Below are 18,782 nucleotides of genomic sequence, written 5' to 3' on the forward strand. Positions count from 1 at the left end.
TGCTGGTCTGGAACTCCATATGTAGCCCAGGCTGGCCTCCAAGCAGTCCTCCTGCCTCAGCCTCCTGACTGCTGGCATTATAGACATAAGCAACCACGCCCAGCTATTATTAGGTTTTTTGAGACAGGGCCTTGCTGTGTAGCTCAGGCTGGTTTCAAATAGGCAGCTTCCTTCTGCCGGGGCCTCCCAAGTGGTGGGATTACAGGCTAGCTGCACCACTCCACGCTTTAGTTAAGCATATTTTTGAATCAAAAGAAGCGATGAATGCCAGATGTCTAGCACCAGCCCTGCAGGAGATGGAGAAAAAGTGCAAACACTAATGAGGTTGGAGGAAGTGTCCTGGGAGGAAATAGAACTAGAGCTGAATTTTAAAAGAAAGAGGCTGATTTAGAAAGCTGAAGATTACAGACCCAGGAGTCTTGCGTACTCCTCACTGCTCAGCGTGAATTATTTCATCTTTCTGTGCTCCCGATTCTCAGCTTGTGAGGAGGGTAAAATTGAAAGTGTTTCTGTTTGTCATAGAGTATGCTGGTAATGCTGTTGTTCAGGTCTTGGAGCCTTTCCAGAGCCTAAAAGGATTTAGGACAGTGAGAAGATGGGTGTTGGCAGGTAAAATTGGATTGAAGGCTTCATTTTTTTTTTTTTTTTGCTTTTTCCTTTTTATCGGTACCGGGGATCGAACTCATGACTGCCTGCTTGCAAGGCAGGCGCTTATGCTGCTGAGCTAAATCCCCAGCCCCCTCAAGGCTTCATTTTAATAGTAATTTTCCATTAAAAAATCTCCTTTCCTGTCACTCATTCTGTTTAATGGAGGTCTCTGAAATTTCACAGAACTGTGTCAAGTGATACTTCTCTAATTGTTCAGAAGCCAGTCTCTGCCTAACCTCCCTAAAGCAATTGATATTTTTGATTTTTTGATTCCTTCCAGATGTGAAATGTAGTGTAATTACTGTTTATGGCGATGTTTTGTGAGCAGGTGCTAATGGAATCATTGTTATCTTCCATATCATAAGTGCAGAAATGCTGAGTCTGTCTAAGTCAGAAAGGAAAGAAAACTGTAGGAAAAAATTTGATAAAAACTTGGTTGTAATTAAGAGTAATTAGCTGGCCAAACCAAGGTGTCAAGTGATATTTCTATTCTAATCAACAACTAATAAAATGAAAACCTTGCCCAACCACACACATTATAGTTATTTGCAATTTCCTGCTTTGCTCATGATCATTTCTTACTGACTAGCAATGAGTTAATAAAAATATTTGCCCCACATATTTCTCCTAAAAGGTTTAACCAGTGTTTACCTCAATTTGTCCTCTGCAGGTAGTTTTACCCACAAGATAAGATAGGTAAACCTACTCCTCTGCCCTTTGTATTCACTTGGAAGCATATTCTTCCTGGGCTTGGTAGCATTTCTGGGTGGGTGGGTAGTCCCAACTACTTAGGAGGCTAAGGCCTTAAGAGTCACACAGTGGGGACCTGCCAGGGCAACTTGTATAGGTCCTGGATTCAATCCTCAGTACTACTTAAAAAAAGAAAAGAAATTTGTTTGCAAAGAATTTTCATATGGGTTCCCAAGGACAAAAGTAAAGAATTTAAGATTGAATTACTTCCTTTGATTAAAACAGGAGGCAGGTAATTGATAGTGTTGTTTTCTATTAGTTTAAGGTCCTCTGTTCTTGTGACATGGTATTCCTGAGGGGAATAAACTATTCCTATGTATTACTGCTTAATATTTATAAATCTGATAAATTGTGACATTTTACAAGCATTTGTTTAATTTTTTTTTTTTTTTTTTTTTTTTTTTTTTTAGGGAGAGGGTCTTGCTACATAGTGTAGGCTGGCTTTAAATTCATTATGTAGCCCAGATTTACCTAGAACTACAGGTGATCCTCTTGCTTCAGCCTCGTAAGTACTGGGATTACAGGTTTGGAACACTGTGCCCAGCTCTGTCTAATCGCTGAAGTAGAAAGCTGGATAAGATCCTGGCCAGCGCTTTTATTTTGCAGAGGAGAAAACTGAAACTCAAAGAGATTAATGATTTGCTCAGAGTCACGATACTAAGTAGTGATAGAGCTAGAACATTTTAGGCTAATTTTTTGTTTGTTTCCTAGGAAAGTGAATAAACTTAATTGAGAATGTCTGAAAACCCCGACAAGTCCAATATAAATGAGTCAAATGATTCTGAGCAGAGCCTGGATGGTGCTGTGGAACATTCTGATGAAGCTTTACAGAAAAATATAACAGTGGACTCTCCCAGTCCCCAGAGGGTGCAAAGACCTCACTGTAAGTACATTTGACTTTGGTTAGAGCAATATTATCATTGTTTTCAGATGGTGTTTGTATTCTGCTTCCTTGCATTATGACCCTGAGTTCATCTTTTACTTTTCCCTTGCCTTTTCTCTCTTTTTCTTTTCCTCTTTCTCTTTCATTTTCTCTCTTTCGTTTTTTTCTTGGAAGAGAGGTTTATATTGGCTCACACCTAATTTCTGATAATGTCAAAACATTGCCAATAACCAGCAATTTCTCAACCAACAGCCTTGTTACTTGTAGGTTTTCAATTGCACGAAATTATTAAAATTTTAAAATAATATATAGAATGTTCCTGTCTTTCTCTAGCATCAAGTGCATTTCAGTTTCTCTGAAGTGCTCTCTCAGACATATAAAGGTGGAGTGTAAATTTTTACAGTTCTAACAAAGAGTGTTTGAAAACTCTGTGACTGATTCTAGCCAGGGCAAGGGTTGTACAGGTTATAGGAAAAAAAAAAACGAGTTTCCCACACCCTAAATTCACTGTCTGGGGCCTTAGTTCCCTCAGAAATGAGGGGATTCATTTCACTGAATGAATGTGATGAAGTCTTTGGAGATCCTGGCAGGCAGCAAACCTCCAGATGAAAGCAGTTTCTGCCTATATTCCCAGCAGTTTCACCAACTCCTAACTCTACCCAACATGGGGCCAGAGACCACATGTCAGGCTTTTGTGGTAGCGACTAGGCATATGGTTTACTGCCTGGGTGCAGGCAGGCAGAGCACAACGGCAAAGAGAAGTGTGGTTCTTTCCTATGGATGGAAAGGAGGCCAGTGGGAAAATTTAATAAACATATGTGGCTGAAGTTCTCTGACCGTCCACTTCAGTGGGTAAAGTCCATGGAGTGTCCTGTGTAAATTTTTGAGTCTCTCCAGATTGTCCCCAGGACCTGCACAATTATCTCCTCCACAACATCCTGTGCTTGCTAATGAGAGCCTGGAGTGCTGAGCTGGATTCCCTGTGGGGAGAGGTGCTTTGCCTTCAGGCAGGCTAGGCTGGTCCAGTTGGAGCCTCCCAAGGTTTGCTTTTTCCTTTTGGAGACAGGGTCTCTCTATGTAGTTCAGGCTTTCCTTCAATTCACTGTGTATTCCCTCTAGGCTGGCTTGAACTTGCACCAATCCTCCCATTTCAGTCTCCCAAGTGCTGGGGTTTCAGGTGTGCGCCATCATACCCAGCAGTAACGTATTTTATTAAGAATACAAGATTCAAGTTTTTTTTTTTTTTGATTCAAGTTTTTTGAAGTGAGTCCAAAAGTGAACATTTTTTAGTAGGACGTGTTACAGTCTAAGAATGTCAGTATTAGTGTTCTCTATAGTGCAGATGATCAGTAGTTCATATTTGGAAGATATGCAAACTTTTTTTGGCCTTTTTGAGACACAGTCTTGTTATGCAGCTCAGGCTGGCCTTGAGGTCACTTTATAATCTATCCTGGTCGCAAACTCTCAACCATCCTCACAGTTTAGTCTCCCAAGTGCTAGAATTATAGATGTGCACCACCATGCCCAGCCATTTTTGGGTTTTGAGCTGGGTTTCTTCTAAAATGATCATAACCTTCCCCAGGGTATTTATTGTAGTTTACTACAATAAAATGGGGCCCACTAAGGTTTGGTATAAGAATACCATGATTATCACATACTACTTTTAACAAATGACTTACTAGGACATGTTGTGTCCAGGGAAACAGGCAGGAAGGTTGCTGTGGAGGTGACTCTTAAATATACTTATCTCTGGGGGTGGCTGTGAAGATAAATTTAATTCACATACCGCATTTACAACAGTACGTGGCACATAATAAGTGCCAATGGTTGTTACTACTACTGATACTAATACTGTTACTTGCTGCATTTAATTAATTACCATGTATTGTGGAGGTGCTCTAGTTTGCTTTGAAATGATTCCTAATGGCCTTGGTGTTAAAGGCTTCGCCTCTAGCCCAGGATACTACAGAGAGGTAGTAGAACTTTTCAGAGTTTTAAAGGTGTTAGACCTTCACCTTTTACAGGTAAAATCTATGGGGAAGAAGTCAGATTACTGGAGCCATGCCCTTGAGGCAGCCATAGGGACCAGACCCCCTTCCTGTCTCCCTTTTGCTTCCTATTGTGAGGTTAGCAACTTTGTTGCCAGGTGCTCTCCACTGTGAGGAGGTGCCTCACTCCCACCCAAAGGTGTGGATCCAGCTGATCATGGACTGGACCTTCCAAAACTGTGAGCCAAAATAAAGCTTTTGTTAAGTTGATTTAACTCAGGTATTTGTTACAGTAACAAAAAGGTGATACATACAGAATGTTTAACACAGTTGTTTTATTGCTCATGGTTTCTGATAAAGGAGGACTTTTGTTTCATGTTTAGTCATTCTTTGACTGATGCTCTTGCCTTTGGCACTCTACCAGTCTGGTCAAATGACACTCAATTCATGTCAGCTGAACCTTGGGCCATGTTACTTGGCATATGTAGGTTATATCACTAAGAAGAATACTTACCCTGGAACCTGTGATCAAGTTTTAAAGGACCCAGGAATAGCCAAAAAGTGTAATATTTGTGTGTATGCGTATGCATTTGAGGGAAGAAAATGATAGAAGTGTTCATTAAAGTCATAGAAATCTGCTGTGGTTGTGGTTGTGGTTGCCTACCAACGATTCCTATTCTAAAGATTTGGCCCCCATGGGGTGACTTTTTTTTTTTTTTTTTTAATAGTACTTAGAGTTGGGGCTGGTGATTTAGCTCAGCAGCATAAGCACCTTCCTTGCAAGCTCACGGTCGTGAGTTCGACCCCTGGTACCAATAAAAACAAACAAACAAACAAAAAAACAGTATTTAGAGTTGAATCTAGGACCTTCATGATGAGCTACATCTCAAGCCCTTTTTAACTTATTTTTCTTTTGAGATAGTGTTTTGCTAAGTTGCTAACTTGCCTGGGCTGGGTTGAACTTCTGGTCCTCCTGCCTCAGTCTCCCAGAGTGCTGAGATGACAGGCCTATGCCACCACGCCCTGCTCACTGTCAATCTTGAGGCAGTAAACCTTGAAGAGATGGGTAAAGTGGTTAGGACAATGAAGGCACCACCTTCGAAGTGATCAGTGTGGTTCCTGTGGGAGTCTGGTTTGTTCCTGAGAAGCAGATGGGGAGAGCGAGCCCAGCCTGGTCATTCTGGCTTCCTTTCCAGCCGTGCATTCTCCTCACACTTGCTCCTGCCTTATGATGCTCTCTGCCACTAGGCCTAGGCATTCGAGCAGATGCCATGCTCTTGCATCTTCAAAACCTAAGCAAGCTAAGCCTGCCTTTAGCAAAGCACTGGACTCACATATTTAAATATAGCAATGGAAAATGGACTAATATGGGGACATACTAAAATGAGTTTTAGCCAGGTGTGGTGGGGCACACCTGTAATTTTAGCACTTAGGAGGCTGAGGCAGGAGAATTGAGTTTGAGGCTAGCCTAACTAAGTTTTAAATTAGTGCTCTTAGGGTGCTCATTTTGGCTTCTTTGCTCTTTCTTCTGATTTACTAATTATGAGTTTAACTAGAGTACTCTAATGTATTAACCGAGTGAACTTTAATGTTTTTGTTTTTGGTTTTTGAGACAGAGTCTCACTGTATAGCCCAGGCTGGCCAAACTCAACAGCAGTCCTCCTGCCTCAGTTTCCCAAGCACTGGGATTATAGGCATGCACCACTATACTCAGCATGAAGTTTAATTGATGGGTGAAATCAGTGGGTACCAGTCATCCTTAGATATTTGGATGACAATGCTTTTTAAATTTGTCAAATGTCAACCTTTTATGAATGTAAAAACCGAGTCTATGCATTCATGTAACTCTAAGGAGGAAGACAGATTGCTCTGCTGTTCGCATATGGTATAGTAAGTACCGTGGATACCCTCTGCCTGATAGTTGTCTGCCCGTCACAAATGCCCATCTACTCACATGACCAGAAGCCTCTCAGAGTGTGTGGAAGTCTCGGGTTTTGGCCCCTTAACAGAAGAGATAGAAAGTAAACCATTCTAAATCTGAACTTGAGTTTATTTTGGGATCTGTCTGCTGGCTTCCCAAAGGACACGTTTAAGTTAATGTGTTTCTCTTACAGGAGATCAGTGTAGAAAAGATGTAACAAAATTTAGCAGCAGTTTAGCTTTCCTTTTTTTTTTCCTCTACAGAGTCTTGCTGTGTACTTCAGGCTGGCCTTGAACTTACTATGTAGCCTAGGCTGGCCTCAAACTTGTGATCTCCTGCCTCAGCCTCCCATGTGCTGGAATTACAGGCATGCATTGCCACACCTGGCAAGCAGTTTAGCTTTCTACAATATAATAAACCCCATGGAAAAATATGTGTAACTTTACCATTTTTCAGGACTCTTACTGCAACTCATGCTGTCTTCATAAATTTAAGTGAAGTTGTATTGTCCACCAAATTGCATCTTTATACGTTCTCACTTATCAAATTGGTAAATTTGAGACCTCTCAGACAAAAAACCCCCACAAAATCCCACAGCCCTATAATTGTACGCAGTGGGTAATTCCTCTATGTGTAGATCTGTAACACATCTTGACATAGTTTAGAATGGTGACCTTTATCTTTCTTGGTCAGAGCTCCTGTTAAGAGTGTGACTTTACACTTGCATTAGTCAGCTTTCCCATCTCGACGACGTACTACCTGGATCCACAACTTAAAGGAAGCTCATGGCTTTGGGGTCACAACTGGCTCAGAGTGGCAGAAGGGCCTGGGGCAGGAGAGTTGCTCACCTCCTGGCAACCAGGAAGCAGAGAGAGCAGGGAGGAGCTGGGAGGGCCATAAACTCTCCAAGGACACACTCCCAGTGACACAGCTCTTCCAGCCAGCCCCGCCCCTACCAGCACACTGGCTGTGAGCTGTCTGTGGGTCAGGCTCCTGATGAGTGTGGAGCCCACGCTCCAGTCGTCTTCCAGTAGCCCTACCTTCACTCGAGACTGTGGAGGGATTTTGTATTCTAATTTTTTTTTGATACAGGGTCTCCCTGTGCAGTTCAGGCTGGCCATCAACTCACTTTGTGGCCGTGGCTGATCTTGAACTTGCACTGATCCTCCTGCGCCAGCCTCCTGAGTGCTGAGATTACCAGTGTGCAGCACCACAATAACTTCTGAAAATGTTATTCTTTCTGGTGTTCTCAGTTCTTGGTGCAAGCTGTTTTGTGCTAAGTATGCACTAAATACTAAGAACACACTTGCCTAAAATTTTTCAGATGCTCATAGAACGTCCGTATGTGGGTATGGTGGTGCATGCCTATAATCCCAGCTACTGGGGAGGCTGAGGAAGGAAGATGGCAAGTTCAAGGCCAACCTGGGCCACTCAATGAGACCTTTCTTACAGTTAAGAACAAAATAATACAAAACAAAATGAAAGAAAAAGCTGGGTTGTAGTAGCTCAGTGGTGAGAGTGCTTACCTGGCGTGTGTGAGATCTGGGGTTCAAACGCTTATACCACAAAAATTGTTTAATTTCACTGTCTTCTTTTTGCTTATGGAGAAGCTACCACACTGGAAAATCTAAGTGGTTTGTTCAAGGTCATACTCAACAGAAGCAAGAGGAAGCCAGAGTTCCTCCCAATTCTCTCCATCTCACATTCCATCTCGCAGCATACTAACAGTGTTCCTCATTGCCTGGTTACCTAAAATTATTGAAAGACAGGAAATTTTCATAAATTTAAAGGGCAGAACAGTTAAATAATTTTGTATTAATATTCTCTGGGAATACTGAGGATAATTTGATAATGAGGAATTTTGGGCATTTTCCAAACTTCCTTGCTTTTGTTTTTTGTTTTTTTTGAGACAAAGTCTCACCATGTAGTTCAGGCTAGCCTTGAAGCCACCGTGTAGCCCAACCTGGTGTGGCTCTCTAGGTGATTTTCCTGCCTCAGCCTCCCAGTACTGAGATTATAGGCAGTTGCCACCACACCTGGCTGCAGCTTCCCTTTATGTGATCAGATAATGGTTTTTATCCGGCTTGGACATAACCAGTTCTTAGACTTGGTTTCTTTTCATAAAGGGGGGTGGGGGATGCAAAGAAAAGAGTAAAAGAAGACAAATAATTTTTCACTAAACTAAGAACTTTACAACTGTTAAATCTTGAGCAAATCTGTGATATTAGTTTTCCTGATTTTAACACCGTCACATAAAATTCATGTAGTCATCTCGCAGGCCAGTACTTTTCAGATTGATTTCTGGGACCATCAGCATCTGCCTGGACTTGTTAGAAATGCGTTTTCCTTCCTTGCCCCGGATTTACTGAATGAGAGACCCAGAGGGGGCCTGGTCATCTGTAGGGCCTCCCTCTGGTTCCCTGTAGGCTAAAATCTGAGCACCACTGCCCAGACTTTTTGGGAGCTTTACCCCTTATTCCTTGTTTCAGAAACCTGGAAAAAGTTGTATGAGATGTTTCTGGAAGATAAATCTCAGGCTTTAGCAAAAGAGAGAGAAAGCTGAAATCCCAGTACTGTGGCAGACTGAGGCAGGAGGCTCCCTTGCACCTTAGTGACTTAATGAGATTTTCTCACAAAATATAGAGTAAAGTTTGAGGATATAGCCCAGTGCATAGGCCCTGGGTTTGATTCCCAGTACTGAAAATAGGTAAGTAAATAATGATAAAAATTTAAAAGAGAAAAGTAGACCAAGTGTGAGGCTACTGAACAGTTGATAGCGAAATCAGATCTACAGGATTTACATAGCAGGGCAGTGGGGAAGGGAGACAAGATGACTCTTTCAGTTTTTCTTTCAGCGGTTTCCATACTACAAGATTATTGAAGTGCCTTCTCCTCTATTCTTTCGGGATAACCTCAGAGCTTTTGTTCGTCTCTGTCCTGTACCGGGATACCGAATTAGGATTGTTTAAACAGTACCTCATGTCTGAAGACATAATTACCATTTAATTTGGATTTTTTTTTGTTTTAATTTTGAGAGGTTCATTCATGCCATAGTGTTAGCGGTAGTACAATAATAAACTGCTTCCCAGCATTCGAGAAGCTGAGGCAGGAGGATTGTTGCAGGTTCAAGACCAACCTGGGCTATAAAGTGAGTTCAAGTCCAGCCTGAACTGCATAGCAAGGCACTGTCTCAAAAAGACCAAAAGTAAACAAACAAACAAACAAACTGCTACTGGAAAAAGAGGTCTTAAATCTGGGTGTCTCCTTTTTTTTGTTGAGGGATAGAAAGCATACGTGTTAGACATAAAGCCCTAGCTTTTTGGGGTAACCAGCATCTGTAATTTAAGATTTTGAATTTTCGCTTACTGTAATCGTTTTCATTGGCCACATAATGTAGTCATCTTTTATCTAGTAAAAACCACCAGGTATCTTGAATATTGCAAATGATCCCTGCTTTTAGCATTCTAGAATTTAAAAAAAAATGAAAAAGTTAAAATTCCTCTGCTGTTTGAAAATATTTTAATAGAAGAATAACTGAAGTCATTGCCTGGTACCGGATCTAGTGCCTTCTCGTTATTTTCATGGAATTTCTAAAATTTCATGGAAAATCTAATCTAAAGAAGCCGATTTCTTCCCCTGGGGTTTTCTTGCAGCCAGTCCTCCTCGATTTGTGACAGTGGATGAACTTCTGGAGACAGCGAAAGGAGTCACCAACATGGCTCTTGCCCATGAGATCGTGATGAACGGGGACTTCCGGATTAAGCCAGTGGAATTGCCAGAGGACAGGTGCGGTGCCTGGCGAGTTGTCCTGTTTAGTAGAACCCTGGCATATCCAGGTGCTGGAAATGCTTGTTGATGCCCATCAAGTGCATTTTTCCTGTTATACGTTATTTCTAAAAAATCCCATGTGAGGGATTACTAGAGTTTGAAGGTGGCAGTTGATTTTGATAGGCCTCTGTTGCTCACCTGTAAAACACTGACATTCTGCTAATAAAGGAGAAGTGACTGCTAGGTTAGCAATAGGAGGCGTCTGCATATTTTTAAATTTTTTGGAGACAGAATCTTATTGTGTAGTTCAGGCTGGCCTTCAACTCCCTTGAACTCATTATGTAGACCAGGCTGGCCTCAAACTTACAGCGATTCTCCTGCTGCAGCCTCCTGAGTGCTGGGATTACAGATGTGCATCACCACACCCAGCAAACATAGGGTTTTACAGATACTTCCTATATACCTGTGAAGAAAGTAACTTTCTAATGAAGAATCGTGCTGGGGATGTGGCTCAGCTATAGAGTGTTGCTTAGTGTGCATGAGGCCTGCTTTCAACCCCTAGTACCACCACTAACACAAGACAAGAAGGGACAAGAAAGTCTTTTTTTTTTTTTTGGTACTGGGGACCAAACTCATGACCATATGTTGCAGGCTTATATCGGCACAGTTTTGAAAGTCCTATTTTTAGGACATGAAAGCTGGGTTTAGTGAGACATTGTAAGTTGCTGTAGTTTGGTACTTAGTTAAGCAGTTCTCCCATACATCACATGAGAATAGGTCATTTTTAGGAACTAAAGTTCTTTCACCTTTTTGTGGGGGAGTACTAGGGATTGAACTCATAACCGCGTGCTTGCAAGATAGGCGCTTATGCTGCTGAGCTAAATCCCCAGCTGTACTCTAGTTCTTTCACCTGTTACATGCTGAATTGTTACCTTAAAGCTACTTACCTGCCCATATTTTAGGAAATTTGCAGGTAACAGGAAAGTAAAATTTAATAGCCCTGAATAATCCATATGCCATTGTTACATGCTATTAATTGGTCACTACATTTGTTGCAAGTTATTTTTTCTAATAAGGTACTTATTGGGAAAAAAAAAACAACTAAAGTTTGTATTACTTTAAGTATGTCTGGGAAATCTTTTCTTGATTCTTACCTTTTTTTTTGTCTTTTTCGTTTTTATCGGTACCAGGGATCGAACTCATGACTGCCTGCTTGCAAGGCAGACGCTTATGCCGCTGAGCTAAATCCCCAGCCCAATTCTTACCTTTTTAAGATTTATTACCTTAACCCATAGAATCTGTGATTTTAAAATTTGATTTGAGATGTTCTGCCCCCATCTCCCTTTTCTCTAGCTTGGAGAAGAGAGTGAAGGAGATTGTACATAAAGCTTTTTGGGACTGCCTGAGTGTCCAGCTAAGTGAAAACCCCCCGACCTATGACCATGCCATCAAACTTGTGGGAGAGATCAAAGAGGTGAGCCGAGTGAGTTGAGGTGCCCAGCAGTGTTTACCCAGCCTCTTTGTCTTTCTGTTCCTGAAGACATTAAAGAAATGGAAAGATGACAAAGCTAAATTACTTGCAGAAATACAGGTTATTTTTGACTTAAAAATTATTTTACAAATTTTAATAGGTATGGATATAATGTAACATAGTCTCTGGAATAGAAAACATTTTAGGTGACAGGACTTTTTGCAATGCTTTTAGCCATTGTCTTTTTTTTTGAGGTAGGCTTCTCACTGCATAGCCCAGGCTGGCCTTGAACTCATTTATGTATCTTAGGCTGTCCTCAAACTCACAGCGAACCTCCTGCCTCAGCCTCCTGAGTGCTAGGATTACAGATGTGCCACCTTGCCCAGCAGCTGTAGTCTTGAAGAAGACCTGCCTCTGTGGAAACTGGAATGGACAGTTGGCTCCTGTGTTCATGCTAATAAGTGTGTTCTTTTCCCTCCAACATTTGTTTCTTGTATCCAGGTGGTAGATACTAGAGTGTTTTGTTTTTTTGTTTTTTTTTTTATCGGTACCGGGGATCGAACTCACGACCACCTGCTTGTAAAGCAGGTGCTTATGCTGCTGAGCTAAACCCCCAGCTCCGATACTAGAGTTTAAATAGAAACTTCAGTAGCTATTCTAACTGAACTTGTAAGATTCTTCTCTGTAGATTTGTTGAAAAAGAGGTTAGAATGTGTACAGCCTTTCAGTGGCAGTTGGTGAAGGGCTTATTTGGATAGTTATACATTCTTTCATGTATAATCCAAAACAGTGTCTGACTGAGAAACTTCGATTAAACCTAGCTGTGCTCTCTTGTAGACACTTTTATCTTTCTTGCTGCCTGGTCACACTAGACTGAGAAACCAGATAACAGAAGTCTTGGATCTGGATCTGATAAAGCAGGAAGCAGAGAACGGAGCCCTAGACATTTCTAAGCTGGCAGAATTCATCATTGGCATGATGGGGACCCTGTGTGCACCTGCTCGCGATGAGGAAGTTAAGAAACTAAAGGACATTAAGGAAATCGTGCCCCTCTTCAGGTATGGAGGTGTGCGGACTGAACGCAGTATACCTAAACACAAGCCCAATTTCAGACTTAAACTTCCTAAAGTCTAGGTGCTGAGGTATTTAAAATTTAAAGCAAACATCCATAATAGTGAAAATTAGAAGGAAGGAAGAAAACACCCGTAATTTTACCATATAACAGTCATAATTCTCTGAACAACTAGGATGAACATAACAATACAGGATGTATTACTGTTATTCTCCTACTAGCCTGTTTTGAAACACTGTTTTATTATTTTTACTTTTTTCTGTTTAAAGTTAAAAAAAGCCACAATCACTGTTTTCATTTTATATGTATATATATTTTGTTTTGTCTAATTTTTGTGGTAGTGAAGCCTGAACCCAGGGCTTCCTGCACGCGAGGCAAGTGCTGCTGCACACAGCTGCGTACATCCCCAGCCTTGTGTGTTCCAGCTTGAGACGGGGTCTCACTGAGTTGTCCTCTGTAACCAGGCACTTGTAATCCTCCTGCTTCGTCCTCCTGAGTAGCTGGAATTACAGGTGTGTACATGTGCTTGGCTGCTGTGTATAGTTTATTTTGAAAAATTCCAAGCCTGCAGGAAAGTTGCAGAAACAGTACAGTCAGCTCTCAGATGCGATTTACCTTCGGGTAAATCTATATTTTGTCACGGCTGCTTTATTGTTTAATATACATCTATGTGACCACACCTCCCTCCTGTCCTGCCAACCTTCTGAGGATTAATGACAACTTTATGACATTTTACCCTTAAATATTTCAGAACTACCTCCTAAGAATGTAGACATTGGAGCTGGGGATTTAGCTCAGCGGCATAAGCGCCTTCCTTGCAAGTGTGCAGTCGTGAGTTCGATCCCTGGTACCAATAAAAACGAAAAAGACAAAAAAAAAAAAAAAAGAATGTAGACATTGTTTTATTCACAATATAGCCAAGATGTTAAATCTAACATTGCTGGGGATTTACTCAGCAGCATAAGCACCTGCCTGGCAAGCGTGAGGTCATGAAAGTTCGATCCCTGGTACCAAAAAAAAAAACCTGACAGTATAATCCTGTTGACATATGTATTAATGTGTACTCCATATTTTTGGAGGATACCAGGATGGCTCCCCTGCTGCCATTTGCTTCTATTTTGATTCACCTTTGTCCTACAGATTTGTGCAGAGCTGGCCAGGGAAGTGCTCTCCCTCACCATCAGTCAGCTTTAAGCAGTGTGAATGGGTCTAGCTGAGGCTCCTGTGTGTAACCTTTGAGGCAAAGTCACAGGTCAGCAATGCCCGCCCATAACTCCCTGCTAGGCCAGGGACTCCGTACTATGGGCTGGGATTGAAAACACAAGACCCTGCTGCAGACTGTTACTCAGATTCCTCCAAGCTTAGCGGCTCCCTGTCACTAGAATCCCTCACTCTCTCTCTCTGCATGCTGCAGAGGTGCCATCCTGCCCCTGCCCAGCCCAGCTCAGGGGGATCCCATTGTTCCATTCTACAGTCACTCACCCAGCCTCCCCCCTCTCACGAATTAATGAAACCAATGTTAGGCCCTGGGCTGAGGCCTTTGTTCTGGCTAGTTAGCCTTTGTTCCAACTGGACTCAGGACTCTCCTGGCTCCCCACAACGGCAAATACGTCTTTGTCTCTTTATTCTTGCTGTGGGTTGCATTGGGAGTGGTAGATTGGGATTTACTTGTGAGAATTCTAGTAACTTGTCCCTGGGATTACAATTTATAAACTGTGGCCCACAACTGGATGCCTATACATTTTTGGTTTTGGTGGTGCCGAGGATTGAACCCAGGGCCTTGTGCATGCTAGGCCAGTGCCTGACCACTGAGTCATGCCTCCAGCCCCCTGAGTATTTAAATTTATTTTTAATTTATTATTATTATTGTTATTATTTTTGAGACAGGTTCTCACTATGTAGTCCAGGCTGGTTTGAACTCACTATGTAGCCCAGGCTGGCCTTGAACTTTCGGGGGTCCTCCTGGCTCAACCTTCCAAGTGCTGGGATTACAGGCATGTGCCACCACACCCAGCAAATACTTAATTTTAAATACATGATTGTGATAAAGTTCCTATAATTATTATGCTAACATAGGTGAAAGGATGATGTGATGCTACTGAAGATTGGGTTTTTTTTTAAGACACGGTCTCACTGTGTACTTTAGGCTGGCCTTGAACTCACTGTGTAGTCCAGGCTGGCTTGGAATTCACGGCAGTCTTCCCGCCTCAGCCTCCCAGCTGCGCTACTGTGCCCAGCACGAGAGACTGATTTTGATTAACTGTTTAGCTTAATTTCCCTTTCAACAGATAAAGATGTTATTTGTCAAAATGATACTGGGCCATAGTGCCTACAGGGGAAATGACCTCAGAGCCATACATGGCACTGGACTAGAAGGGATCATAATGCACTGTAAACAAAGGGTGACTTTTATGACTGGGCATGTCCCTCGGGGGAGCTCAAAGCCATGTTGGAGAGTAGTTTTCCAACACACTGGCTCCCATGGGCCCTGAGGCTCCCGCTGGGCAACTGCACGTGGACATGGCCATCCCCACATCTGGGCGGTCAGCGTCTGGCTGTCACAGTTGCTCTTGCTGAGAGGCTACTCGGGGCCGCCCTGCTGGCAGGCTGAGTGACACAGATACCACACATGTGGCCCCCATGGCTCTCGGGACTGGATGTGCAGCTGTACAGAGGAGACCCCGTAGGACAGGTGGTTCTGACTGTTCCTGTGCTGGTCACATAATTAGCTTTCTTACTGGAAGTCTTTTTGGTACAATAACATGGAGTTGTTGGAGACACAGACTCATCATGCAGTCTTCGCTGATGGCGACACTGTGCAGAGCTACCGTAGAGTCTCACAACCGGGACCCTGCCATTGGTAAAGCCTGCTGTTGATGTAGATTTGCTGTTTTACTTGTTCTTATTTGTATATGCTTTTGTATGAACTCTACTTCAATCTTGTATCTGTGTAAGTTTGTGTATCCCTTTTACATTCAAGATCCTGAACAGTTCCAGTGACACAAAAATCTCTCACATTGTCCGTAATCAGTGTCTATGGTTTTTTTGTTTGTTTGCTTTTGATTTTTTTGAGGCAGGATTTCACTGTGCAGTTCAGGCCAGCCCAGACTCACGACATAGCCCAGGCTGACCTCAGACTTGCTGCAATCTTCATGCCTCAGTCTCCCAAATGCTAGGATTATAGGTGTGTGCCACCACGCCCAGTTTTTTTTTTTAAAAGAAACTATCCACAAGCATTTCCAGTGGCAGGAAAATACTTGCATAGATAGAATTTTCTTCCTTAGAAGAGACAAATTAGTTTATAATTATCAGATATTTAACTGTGCAGTGAGTCCTTTGTGCACAGAACTTTCCTAAATATCAATTATTTTTTAGTTTTATTTTTGGTACTGGGGGTAGAACCCAGGTGCACTCTGCCACCGAGCTACAGTCCAGCCTTATTTATTATTTATTTATTCAGAGGCAGGGTCTTGATAAGTTGCCCCTGTGGGACTCGAGCTCGCAGTCTTCCTGCCTCAGTCTCCCTTGGTGTTGGGATTATAGGTGTGTGCTGCCACTCCAGACTCCAAACATGATTTGAGTGTGAGTAGGTGTGTGTGGTAGTAGGGATTGAGCGCAGTGCTTCACACTGAGCTATATAGCCTCACCCTTTTTATTTTCGTTTTGAGATAGGGTCTTTCTAAGCACTAAGTTGCCTAGCTGGGCTCAGACTTGTGATCCTTCTGCCTCGGCCTCCCACAGTGCTGTAGTGATGCAGTCCACCACTACATGTGACTGCCGTTGATTTGGACTTCACTGAATGTTACTACCAAGTTGCTTTCCAAAAATTCTATGAGAAAAGAATTTCTTATTTCCAGCTTCCATGATATAAAAGAGAATAGCACATTCTCTTTCATTTGTACAATAGATAACAAAAGGCCTTGCCAGGTGAGGTGGTGCACGTCTGTAACCCAGGCACCCTAGGAGGTAGAGCAGGAGAAGAACAAGTTAGAGCCCAGCCAGTTTAGTAACTTAGCGAGACCCTGTCTCAAAGTATAGAATTAGAACAAGGACAGGGAATGTAGCTCAGTCTGAGGGCCATTGGTTCAATCCTCAGTCCAGGGCTTGGTGGGAGATGTTACTTCAAGGTTTAGAAAGAGCAGTGAAAAGACTCCTAAAATAGTTACTGATTTTTCATTCATTTAGCAAGCTTTTATTGAGCCCTCTTACGTGCCGGACATGATATTGGACATCAGTTGTAAAATAAGGAGGTTTACAATCTAGCCAAGGTTAATGGGGAATTCCTTGGAAAAGTTCTTGGAGAAATACCTTGAAGCAAACTCAAACTTACACCATAAAGTAAAGGAATTGCACCAGGGTTGGGGGCAAATGCCTATATTCCAAGCTACTTGGGAGGCCAAGGCAGGAGGATTGCAAGTTTCAGGTCAGCCTGCGCAGTTTAGCAAAACTGTCTCAAAGTAAACTACAGAGGGCTGTGGTAGAGCATTTGCCTGGCACGCGCAGCTCTCAGGGTTCAACTCCCAGTGCAGCACACACACAAAAAGATGGGTCACAGATGCCCTGTCTGAGGGAGCTGGCAGTGTCTCCCAGTTCCAGCTGATTTGGACTGTGATGGGACGGGGGCCCAGCTTGTCTGGTCTTTTGATTTTTTAAGAGAAGGACATCAGGGGAAAGCAAAGGCCAGGGTGGCGTGCTGCCTGCCCCTCGCCTTGCCCGTGTGCACTGCCCTTGCTCTGTGGCTGCCTCACTGGCCTTTCTTCCCACCTTGGGGGACTGAGTGCGCCTCGTTGTTCTCTCTGGGCCGCTGGGGGCTCCGGGGACCTGGGGAGGTGAAGATGGGGGCAGGACACTGCCAAAAACCGCAGCCTTTCAGATTGTTAACGCTCATGCCTGTGTTTTCTAAACTTGTTTCCCTTCATCTTTTCTCTTGACTTTCCAGACATTTCTTGCTACCCCTTCTGAGAGGAAGACTCCCTCTGCCTGTCAGGGGTGCCTCCAAGTGCCTCGTGCTGAGGGCCTCCTTCTCTTGCAGGGCAATGTTCGCTGTGCTGGACCTCATGAAGGTGGACATGGCCAACTTCGCTATTAGCAGCATCCGACCCCACCTCATGCAGCAGTCGGTTGAGTACGAGAGGAAGAAGTTTCAGGAGCTGCTGGAGAAGCAGCCAAGTATGTTTCCTGCTTTTTTTTTTTTTTTTTCCGGTACTGGGACTCAAACTCAGGACCTTGGGCTTGCCAGGCAAGTGCTCATGCTGCTGAGCTGTCTCCCCAGCCTCTTTGGAGTACATTTTGTCCTCTGTTTTGCGTCATTTGTTGCTGTCACATCTGCAATGATACTTTTTGCAAAACAAAACTAAAATTATGTAATGGAATAGGCTAGCTACACACAGTCTAGAAACAGCGAGCTACAAGACTGCAGCTAACTCGGTACACACTGAAGAGAACATGCACAGGAACAGAGCGGGGTGGGTAGAAAGTGCGAACGAGAAGGAAAAAGTGAACGTGGTCCAGATTGAACGTTGGATAGTTGTAAATGAAAATGTCTTTGTTGCATGCATGCGTCATCTGGGTTCACACCTAGGACAAGTCTCATTTTTGTGAACCTCTCAGATGACTGCAGGAAAACATAACTAGAGAATCTATAGCAGCGTCATAGGTGTGAGGTGCTGTTTTGGTCTCTGCATTAGGAGCTAACATTCTGGGTGGACTTCAGTCTTCAGAGCCAGTTTACCATGAGCTCTAGGTGGCTGCGCCTCTGCCAGCAGCAGGGTGGTCCCGGTGCGCTGTGTGACAGGCCCAGATGGGAAAGGTAGATTCATCCACCTGACCCAGTTAGAGGCTGCAGGGGCCAGGAGGAGCCGGGGACAAACAGAGCAGGAGTGGGGCAGGGTGGGGGCGGGGGAATGACACTGCACACACAGCTGGGCAGCTGGCACAGTTGCATGCCCAGGGAGCCACAGGGGCCGCAAGTGGGGTGCCGGAAGTGGGGTGCAATGCAGAGCGCTGCTGAAGCAGAAGCGCAGGCCAGTCCCTGCTCTGCTGGGGTTTGAGACTTGTCCACCACGTGGACACCAAGGTTTCCAGGCTGGTGGCTGCAGAGAGTGCTTCCTGCTGGGGCAGCCAGCCAGGGAAGCAGGTGTGGCAGGAAGGGGTGGGCAGCAGCCACACCTGGGGACCCACTTGGTTTCAAGGAGGCCTCAGCTGGCCGAGCTGCAACTCCTCCAGGATCTGGCTGGTGCAGTTTTTGCTTATAATGCAGACAAGATCCTCATGGTCTTTCT

General features: G+C 43.5%; 1 protein-coding gene across 2 annotated transcripts in view; it reads left to right on the plus strand.

Annotated features, from left to right (window-relative positions):
• Tcp11l1 (t-complex 11 like 1) overlaps positions 1 to 18,782 on the plus strand; it is a 28,613-nt gene that overhangs the window by 1,697 nt on the left and 8,134 nt on the right. For both annotated transcript variants that reach the window (XM_003463846.5, XM_023562439.2), the window contains exons 2-6: positions 2,110 to 2,281; positions 9,844 to 9,976; positions 11,312 to 11,432; positions 12,267 to 12,487; positions 17,534 to 17,670. In XM_003463846.5, coding sequence (XP_003463894.1) covers positions 2,134 to 2,281; positions 9,844 to 9,976; positions 11,312 to 11,432; positions 12,267 to 12,487; positions 17,534 to 17,670 — 760 coding nt within the window. In that variant the 5' untranslated portion in view covers positions 2,110 to 2,133. The remainder of the gene's footprint in view (positions 1 to 2,109; positions 2,282 to 9,843; positions 9,977 to 11,311; positions 11,433 to 12,266; positions 12,488 to 17,533; positions 17,671 to 18,782) is intronic.

This window comes from Cavia porcellus, unplaced genomic scaffold (genome assembly GCF_034190915.1).
Source record: "Cavia porcellus strain 051 isolate PalLab524CR breed Dunkin Hartley unplaced genomic scaffold, mCavPor4.1 scaffold_17, whole genome shotgun sequence".
Classification (NCBI taxonomy): Eukaryota; Metazoa; Chordata; class Mammalia; order Rodentia; family Caviidae; genus Cavia; species Cavia porcellus.